This window comes from Sitodiplosis mosellana, unplaced genomic scaffold (assembly GCF_009176505.1).
Source record: "Sitodiplosis mosellana isolate CC-2019 unplaced genomic scaffold, AAFC_SMos_1.0 Smas_scaffold_6181, whole genome shotgun sequence".
Classification (NCBI taxonomy): domain Eukaryota; kingdom Metazoa; phylum Arthropoda; class Insecta; order Diptera; family Cecidomyiidae; genus Sitodiplosis; species Sitodiplosis mosellana.
The window spans coordinates 2559589-2569777 of record NW_022601422.1 but is presented as its reverse complement, the minus strand read 5'-3'; the positions used below and the strand labels follow the sequence as shown (position 1 = coordinate 2569777).

Here is a 10189-nt window from a genome sequence, read left to right as displayed (position 1 = left end):
GTTAATATAAACAATAAATAAAACATTTCTTCAAATTGAAAAACAAATCATAATTTCAATTTACATATTACAGATATGTTATATATGCATCGTTTTTACAATAACACTACATGAATTGTGGAGCTATTGGATTTGTTTTTTTTTTTTTTTTTTTTTGAATATTCAGACACGATATCTCATGAACGCCTTGACCGATTTCGTTCAAATTTTGAATGGAGATCTCTTTTATCGTCCATTTGTTGATTAGACACTCGAGGTAAGTTGTTGAAGAACTCTATTTTCGTTTAATGCTAAAAATTTAGTTTATTGAAAAAGCCATGGGTTATATTGAGAGTAAAGTAAAAGAGGGGAGTAATTTCACAAGAGATAAGAAACAAAGCTATAGAACATTTCAATGCCTGCTAGCCGGACGTTTAATTTTTTAACACTTGACACTAGCGCCGCATATAGTAAGAAGTTAAACTACACACGAACTCCTATATCGATCACCGTGTATAGTGTTTACAGTTGTGACTACCGGCGCACTCGTTCGTTGCTAGCAGGCATTGGAACATTCCGATTATTACGCATAGAAATAATAATACAGCACAGCACACAAAATATGACTGCACCATTTTACTTCAAAGACATCGACCATTCCACACGAAATTGACCAAGAATTGGATCAACCATCTCAGAATTAGCTGAAAAATTGCATGGACTTTTGTTTTCTATAGAAAATGAGAAAACCAAAATAATATGACTTTCGCAAAAATCGATTTCTCGTGAAAATTACGTGAGAATAGACTCATAACAGGCCATCATAGGTGAGTTTTCTATGCCATAAATGTAATTTTGTTTGCCGATTTCGAGCATTCGCTTGTTCTGCTTGACTTAATTGAGAACATATTTCACATTTTACATAGTTGATTTCCATTTGTTGTTAGTGTTTACGTCATATTTTAATGTTTCATTTTCATTACCATGTCAATTTGAGCAGTTTTATAATGCTTTCGTAAGAATACAACATTTGTTATTCAACGATGTAATTTGTTCGTTGGATAAACTCGATTTTTATTGAGGATGGGTCTGTTTTCTTCAGTTTCATGCGATTTTAAAAATTCGGAGTCAATGATTTATCGAACCAATCATCGGTTTTACGTTTCATTAGATACGATTCATTTATGCGTGGTAAGTATATTCTGTCCTCTTGTGATGGTAGCAAGTGCAATATATCTGTCTGACTGGTTTTCGTCCTTTTCCATTTTTTTTCTTCATAGCTGCTTATTAATTTTGAAGTTGTAGTAAGCCCAGGAGCATAAATGTCAAGAAGAGCTAAGATTGGCTTGATGTCAGCACTAGCGTTGAATATGAAGTTTATTGACTCGTAGTGAGCTAGATAGAGTTTTATTCACTTTGTTTTTGGTTCATTCTGGCAATAGTATGCAATTTAAACAGGCAAACGGACAAAAACTTCAAAATCTATCCAGCTATTCACGCAAGATCGCTTTGTTCGTATCTAAATACATGGGAGAGATTTGACGTAAAACACCAAGACACCCTCTAGACGGTACAGCTTGAAGATTCAAAGTAAACATTGTCATTTACGCACACAGAGTCACACACATACACAAGCATCGAAAGTACCCGTGTACTTTGACAGTTTGATGCTATCCTCGCCTAGAGGGTTGATGTCGTTTTTGACTCACCAAGAACACGAGCATGATTCACGTATGAAGTTTTAATTTAAATTTTGGATGTGTGTTAGATAGATATATGGATGGATGAATATGTGCGAATCCAAATTTAACAAAATAAATTATTCCTTTCCAAAATTGTACACATTTTATGTGTAAACTATAGATATTGCTTCTTTTTATTCAAAAACTCGAATTTTTTGAATCTAAAAATTCTGGAAGTGGGTTTTGGTGGTTTCTCAGGATTGTTCAAAACCGCTCCTGGTTCTGGAAGTGGATCCTGAGGATGGACCCGTACTGCGATAAAAGCCTATATAAACAATGTTATTATATTTGACAATATTTGACTCGATGTCAATGACGATGTGGCAGCGCCACCTATAGAGATTCCTTATTGAAATAAGTGGAACTATTGAGTGCGTACACCATATCGCACGTAAATTTTCAACATGGCAGCGCCCATAGAATTGAAAAGTTAACCGATTTCGTAGTCACAAATTATCGCTGTACGGATGGACCAGGGCATTGTCAAACCCAGTCTGATCCATCCTGAAGATCCACCAAAACCCACTTCCAGAACATAATTTTCAAGGTGAATGTTGAAAATATTTCGAAATAATACGGATTTTGGTGAATCCCAGAGAATGTGAGAGCAAAGAGTGAAATATTGAAATTTTAGATGAATTTTAAGTTGCGTGAAACCCCTAGGCTAAAATACATGAGACAATACATTCCAGTGATTTCGAGTCTCCAGATGGATCTATTTTTACATTAGAAGATTTAATTTAATGACACAAAAATCAAATAAAATCCTTGTTCGATTTAAAATTACTTGAATAAATATTGACAATAATTTCACGATTTTTTTTAGAAAACGTTTATTTATTTTGATAATTCGAATTAGATTTTATACAAAGTCTTAACAATTTAATGTCGTTGTCGAATGAAAAGTCTTAGCATTTAAATGCGTTCAAAAATGTTGGCATTTAACAACTTTATATTTTTTTCTACTTTGAATATTCAGTTCTATTGTAAAATAGAAATTGATTTATTCGCTTTCAAATTGAATAAATGCTTTTTGTGATGTCACATTACTCCTAATTTAGACATTTCGAAAAAGAAAAATATCCCACTGAATTATAGAAATACTACAAATAAATTCAAAACATCAGTCCAGTCTTACAAAACAAGTATGTTCTCTAAACAAAAATTATAGGTTTTTTATATTCTCATCCTAAATCTATTATTAATTTCAATATGTGTTTTTTTTTCCCGAAATAAGCTACATATAAATGACATTTGCAGACAGTCTCAATGTTAAACGCATAAAAAGTCTATGCATTTCGACTGCGGACTTTTCATCGATTCGATTCATTCGGTTCTGATTTTTTTTTTTTGATTTTCCATTTCAGGTTTGATCTCTAAAAGAATTTTCTTTCAGTTTTGTATCACATGTTCATTTAAAAAATGCTTGCATTTTTATTTGTAGACATATCTCTAGACATATCCTTGCTTCTCTCTACTATGTTCTATGCAAAAAAAAAAATTGATTCTATTTATGTTATCCCTTTTCATTTGTTTTAACAATCAAGCAAATATGAACAACAACATACAAAGAAAACGCATCAAATGTTCAAAAAGTTAGTGGCAATTAGCATGTTGCAAGTTTTAAAAATGGGATTTTCCTAGGCACTCTCTATTTTGTCTCGTATATATATAAATATAAAATCGATCTATAGAAATTACGCGTTGTTCAAATATAAATATTTTAGTTTTTCAATTGCGGCGATGGTGGTGGAGGTGGCGAGAAATAAGTGGAACTTGATATTGACACGGATCGAATGGGTGACGGTGTGCCGGGGCAACTGCTTTCTGGTGCTTGATGGCCGTCAGAATGGTAGTGTGATCGAGGCGTTGGAGGTGGTGGACACGGTTCTCGATCATAACAATATCGTGCTTTTCTCAAACTATTACTGTTGATGCTGCCCGTACCATTGCTGGCCGTTCGAAGGATGTTCGTTCGATAGTCGTTCGGTTCGCATGACAACGGCGATCGAATACGGGAATGAGTTCGATACTCGTCGCTTTCGTCACAAAAATCAGTCGTTTCGGCCGGTGATGGCGGCGGTGGCTTATTTCTTGTCTTATAGTGTCTATTGTATGGTCGATGACTTGCCGCTCGAGTTGTCTCTGGACTTGGCGGTGGATTTATGTAACCGATGCTTCCGTTTGTTGTTGAACTCGAAGCTCCGGTGATATTGTTTCGATCATAACTATTCGCTACTGTTGTCCGACTGTTCAACGTTGACATTCGCACGTTGTCGGACACTGCCGTGATTTTCGATACATGAGTTGGTTTATGTGATGCTGGCGAAAGTGGATCCATTGCTTGATCATCTTTTGGCTCATTTACAGCGCCGGCCAATTTCGTGCGACATATCTGTGTTCGCCGCACATTCGTATATGCTATCAAACACACTATTATAACAACGACAAAAATACCGACGAATATGGTCTTTTTGTCGGAAACTGGCGGAGCTCTACGATTTTGCATGCTACATATTTCTTCCGATTCATCTGCACTCTCTGGGCAATTTTCCCAGCCATCGCACAGCAAAGCGGCCGGAATACACACCTGCAGGGAAAATTTGAATTAGAAACAGAACACCATATGTGTCATTAAGAAACGAACAACGCAGATAAAGTTGATCTTACCTTATTACTTGGACATTGAAAGTCTTGTGGTCGTTTGCAGCAATTTGCTTCATCATGACCATCGGAACACTGAAAATTGATTAAATTTATAATTAGAATGCGTTTTCACCTCTGAACAAGTTGTCAAAAGTATTCCTCTCAGTTTACTATGACGGAAAATAAAGTAAAAAAAAAAAATGCTTCGTTGAGCTAACAAAGAAAATAGCTTACCTGTGTCGTTCCGTCACAAACTAAACTCTTCTCAATACACTCGCCCGATTGGCATCGGAATTGATCCGGTCTGCACGATGGACAACCGACTTCATCCGATTTATCTGGACAATCTATTGAAAATCGTACATCAATATTTTGGATGTAATCAAAAAGAAAACCAAGCTTCAAAATCTCTCTTACCATTTTGTCCATCGCAACGCCAACTCGATGGAATACAATCTTTGTTTAAATCAGAGCTCGAACTTTCATAAGGAGCTCCATAAAAGGGTGCAGCGCATGTAAAATGATTTGGGCCACATGCCGGTAATGCACCACAACTGCGTTTATCTTGCAGTAGCATCTGACCTTGTGGACATGAGCACACCTCTATCTCAGTCTTGGAATATTCGGCAATGCAAAAATGTGAGCACTTGGCTCGGCTCATGGAACACGTGTGATTTCGAATTAATTTGGTGTCAGGCATTGAAACTGCCACAATGTCGGTGATTTGAAGTGCCCTCTGTGTTAATTCTGCTCGTCTACCATCGCCGGTGATGGTCACTCGTTCCACTCCGGCTCGTTCGTCTAACCAATAGCAATAACCCTGTAGAGCGGCCAATGAAACCACCATGCTCACGTGACTTGAAACCAAATTTCTCCTATTTTGAGTAAACAATAAATGGAAATAAATTGAAAATTCGTTAGTTTCATCAGCAATTGCGTCACTTTTGATAATTTTAGACGAAAAATACACGACGAAAAAAAAAAGATGTAAAAAGAAGTAGAAAAAAAACTCACTTATTCCGCCCATCAAGATCCATCACATCGATACGCTTGTTGTAGGCATAAAATAGTAAGTCTAAATCTTGATCAACTGTGATTGCTGCTACTCCTTCCAGTTTAATTGCCAACGTAAGACGATCAGCTCCGTCAATACGAGATCGATAAATGGATTGTTGACTGCCAACATCAGTCCAAAAGAGTAGCCGCTTCATTGAATGCACAGCAATGCTTCGTGGTTTCTCTGAATCACCAATATCAACGACACCCAACACTTGACCGTCCAATCTGAAGGGTTTGAAATGGATTTATGTTTAATTTTATGTATGACATGGCCAGATATCATCAATAAACTCCAAATAAAATTAGAAACCAGAGAAGTGAAGAATTCATGGGGAGAACAAATACATACCTGGTGACATTGATGGTGTTTGTGAAAGCACACGTCCAAAAAAGCAATCGTCCAATGATGTCGATGGCAATGTCATAAGGCTGCGGATGTGGTCCAATGAATTGAACGGTTTTTGTTCCATTATCAAAAGAGCGTCGAATGCTGTGACTTTTGCCTTCAATCTATTCAAATGCAAGTAAAATATTCAAGTTTTGACTCTCGAAAAGAATATCTTTCAAAAAATACTTACCCAGTAAATGGTGTGTTGAATGGGATCATATTCGATAGCTCTAATATTCTTGCCTAAAACTGGAATCGGTGCATCTGGAGCGTCACTAGCATTCGTCAAAAGCCGACCGAACGAGTTCTTTTGACTGAAGATCACGTAGTTTTTGGGCGGAATGCATGAAAAATTGTCTTTGGCAAGCACAAAATGTGTTGGGCAAGCGCAAGTTCGGCCACGTCGGCCGGGCAAAGCCAAGCATAAATGTTGACAACCGCCGTTATTCACTCGACATGGATTCGTTCCAGCCTGTCGACTTGGATGATAAACCAGCAATGAACTGGTGAAATCCAAATTACTATGAACTAGTGCTTGATCGGCACCGGACATTTTGTTGGCTCGTTTTATATCGCCCGAGCTCCAATCGCTCCAGTACACAGTGTCTTGGAATAATGTTACGGCATACGGTGCTTCAATATCGGATGTGACAAGTAATTGTCGCTTCTTGCCATCCCAGTCAGCTGATTCGATTGCTGGTGGTCGTGATTGCGATGCCCAATACAGACGACGAGTATCTGGATCAATTGTAAGCCCTGATGCATGATTTGCTCCCGAAATGATTGTTATCAAGTCGGAACCGTCCAAAGCAGCTCGACGAATTGAATCGGATGGCCATTCAGACCAATACATATAACCTTTGGTGGGTTCAAGCACCAAACTTCTCGGTTCTTCGATTCCTTTCCACAATAAAATGCGTCGACTACTGCCATCCAATCGAGTCACTTCAATTCGCTTCGCTTCCGAATCAGTCCAATATACGTTGCGTGCAATCCAATCGACAGCGATTCCCTCTGGTCGCATCAATCCCGAATCGACGACCTTTTGCACATCGGATCCATTGATAAATGCCCGTGATATGCACCGAGATTTTTGATCGGTCCAGTAGATTCGCCGTTCGGCCACATCCACATCGATCGAATGTGCATCGCGAAGATCTTTGAATGGAATTATGTAATCGTTGTGATTGTCTTCGTTATAGTCAATCGATATGCGGCCGATGCTGCCCAGCGAAGGTGGACTCCGTGAGAACAGTAAAAATGCCGATGGAACGATGCACGTTCGTTTGTCTTTCGCAAGTTCAAAATCAATTGGACAACGGCACACATAATCTTTTGGTCGGTTCAAGCATAAGTGTGAACATTCACCATTCTTAATCGCACATGGACTGGTGCCTTTCACTTCTTTCAATCGAGTCACCTTCAGTCCCATCAAATCGGGATATTGATCTATGATTGTAACTCGATCATTGCCCGTGATTTTATTCGCACGATCAATTGATCGCTGTTGCCAATCGGTCCAATACAAATATTCATCGAGAATACTCAATCCAAAGACGTGTGGCAAATTTTCACTGAGTATTATGCGTCGTGCATGACCATCATTTGTTGGATCCATATTTTCCACTTCGATTTTATCCGTTCTTGCATCGCACCAATAAATTTTCTTCGCCTCAATATCGAGCGCAATTCCATTTGGCCAACCTAAGCCCTCGGTAACTAACATAACACGCTGTGAACCATCCAATGAAGCTCGTTCGATCTTCGGATTCTTTTCATTCCAATCACTCCAGAACATCCAACCGAGCGACGGTGCCAATGCAATAGCTCGTGGCTGATCCAAATGCTCGTTGATGATCACCTTTCTTGATGTTCCGTCCAAACGGCAAACTTCGATCCGGTCAGTTCCGGTATCGGTCCAGTAGAGATTACGGGCAAGCCAATCGATAGCCAAGCCATCTGGATGCTCGATTTCAGTTGTAATGATGTCCATTTGGCCAGATCCATCGAGTCGAGCTCGCCGAATTGCATGCACTTCTTCGTCAGACCAATAGATAAAATCGTCAACCGGATCGTAATCAATTGCTACGGCATGTTTCACCCGACCCAATGATAAGCCGAAACTTGTGTAATCTGGTGAATCAAGCGATATCCGACTGATTGTTTGTCGTTGCACTACAAACAACATGTCTTGCGGCTCATCGGCACATTTGGTCGGCGTCAGTAGTTTTACACCCGTTGGACACGCACCTGTTTATTGCGCGAAATAAAAGCAAAATTAGAAGAAGACAGTTGAACCATTGTTGTTAAGGTAGAAAATACAAGAAAACAGTGCAAAAATTGACATGTTTTTGAAAAATCACAAGAAAAATTAGAAATGAATATAAAGTTCGTTCAAAGAAACTAACATGTGAATCCAGCCGTTGAATTGGATAACAAGCACAAATGTGAGCAGTTGCCATTTTTGTGTTTGCATGGATTGTCACCCGATGGTTGCAATCGTTCGTCATAAACATGAACCACCAGCGGCACATCGGGAGTGTCGATCAGTTCTCGTGTCTCATTTGTAGTCAAGTCATGCATATGAATCGAACCGATGTTCCAATCAGTCCAGTATAGACGATTGTGGGCTGGTGATATGGTCACACTATAATAGACAACAGAAGAAAGATTTAGAATCAAAACCAGAGTAACGGGCGCTTTATCAACATTCACCAAATAAAAAGAGATAAATGTCTTCTAGCCTTACCTATACGGATATGCAATATCTTTAACGTCTTTAACCAGTGTCTTTCGATTGGAGCCATCCAAATTCATGACATCTAAAAATTTCAAATTTCCATCCACCCAGTAGATGAGCTCTTTTTCAATGTCAACCGCCAAACCGTTGGGCCAAAAAATGCGATCGTTGACTAAAACGCGGCGCGTACTCGGCTCACCATCCATGGCAGCGCTTTCAATCTTTGGATTTTCACCCCAATCACTCCAAATCATCAACGCTTTGGATGGTACTAAAGCGATTGCACGCGGTTGATCTAAATCCGACCAGAACAGTACTTTTTGATACTTGCCATTGAGTGTGGCCACTTCGATGCGATTCGTTTCGCCATCGGCCCAGTAAATTTTGTCGGTGTACCAATCGATGGCAATACCTTCTGGTTTGTCTAGCCCACTCGTTATCACATTTTGCGTTGAATTCGGATGTGTCCCGTTTAATTTCATGCATTGTATCCGCTGCAACGATTGATCGGTCCAGCACACCAGTTGTTTTTCATAGAAAAAGTCTAAGGCACCCGCTTCTGGTAATTCTTTGGCAATTGTTTCAATCGATGACGGTGGCCCATTTTGTCGCGTTACATTGGCAAGGCGAATGTCATGGTACGTGGTGAATAGCAGCGACACAGGCACAGCTATCGTCTGCGTGATTATGGCAAATACTGCAAAATGAAAGAGAATGGGAAAAAAATCGATTATTATTATTATGTTTATCGAAAGGATGTGTTAATTTTTGTTAAATGAAAAATTGAAGGAAAAAAAACAACAACTGGGAGGCATGCAACGGATCGAAATTGGCTGCCATTCACCGACGGAATACGCATCTTTCACGATCAGTGATCTTATATCGAGTCAAATAAATCAGCACTCAAATGACATTCTTGTTGTGGCACATAAGCATGACATCGAATCTGAATGAGATAGGCCGAACGAACGCCACTTTGAACAAAAACGTCGACGGAAAATAAAACGAAGTAAACACAAGCGGTGGTTTTTAAATTGCATACATAAATACACCTTGGATATCATAAACATTTTGAGGCCGAAATTAAAAATGCATGTGTTTGCTTAATCGTTTTGTTCGAACGAACGACGTACAGTTGTTATGCACATATTCATACATTTCGAGCGATATACGAAGTGCGTAAGTGATGAACGGAAAGGAGTCAAATCGAATATAAAAATCGATTAAAAGATTCATTAACTGGAATAGCCCGTATACGTATTTGGTGAGAATAACAGAGAGGATAACAGACAAAGAGCAAGAAGAAGAAAAAGAATAACAAAACAACAACGAGGCGAGCAAACGATTGTGATTAAATGTGAGTGGCGAGGAAACAAAGAGAAAGATAATGAGAAAATCAAAGCAAGACGCTTTCCATAGTTCCGATTGCCCGCGACGATGCAGCAACAACAGGTCAGAATCATCAAACTTGAGTGAGCGCGAGCGTGTGTGTGTTTGCATCATGTGACTGATGTGGTGCATACAAATCGATCGAACACAAAAATATTCATCATTAAAACAATGTTACGGCTCTACGAGAGTGAGACCAAGAGAGAGAGAGAGAGAGAGAGAGAGAGAGAGAGAGAGAGAGAGAGA

The 10189-nt window shown here is 39.0% G+C and overlaps 1 protein-coding gene across 4 annotated transcripts in view; it reads right to left on the bottom strand.

Moving 5' to 3' along the window:
* Window positions 1–2537: 2537 nt before the first annotated feature.
* LOC129576298 (low-density lipoprotein receptor-related protein 6) overlaps window positions 2538–10189 on the bottom strand; it is a 34936-nt gene continuing 27284 nt past the window's right edge. For all 4 annotated transcript variants that reach the window (XM_055461142.1, XM_055461143.1, XM_055461144.1 and 1 more), the window contains exons 3-11: window positions 8564–9251; window positions 8223–8461; window positions 6005–8064; window positions 5776–5936; window positions 5382–5651; window positions 4785–5242; window positions 4602–4714; window positions 4392–4460; window positions 2538–4311 (exon numbers count right to left, since the gene is read on the bottom strand). In XM_055461142.1, the coding sequence (XP_055317117.1) occupies window positions 3445–4311; window positions 4392–4460; window positions 4602–4714; window positions 4785–5242; window positions 5382–5651; window positions 5776–5936; window positions 6005–8064; window positions 8223–8461; window positions 8564–9251 (4925 nt within the window). In that variant the 3' untranslated portion in view covers window positions 2538–3444. The remainder of the gene's footprint in view (window positions 4312–4391; window positions 4461–4601; window positions 4715–4784; window positions 5243–5381; window positions 5652–5775; window positions 5937–6004; window positions 8065–8222; window positions 8462–8563; window positions 9252–10189) is intronic.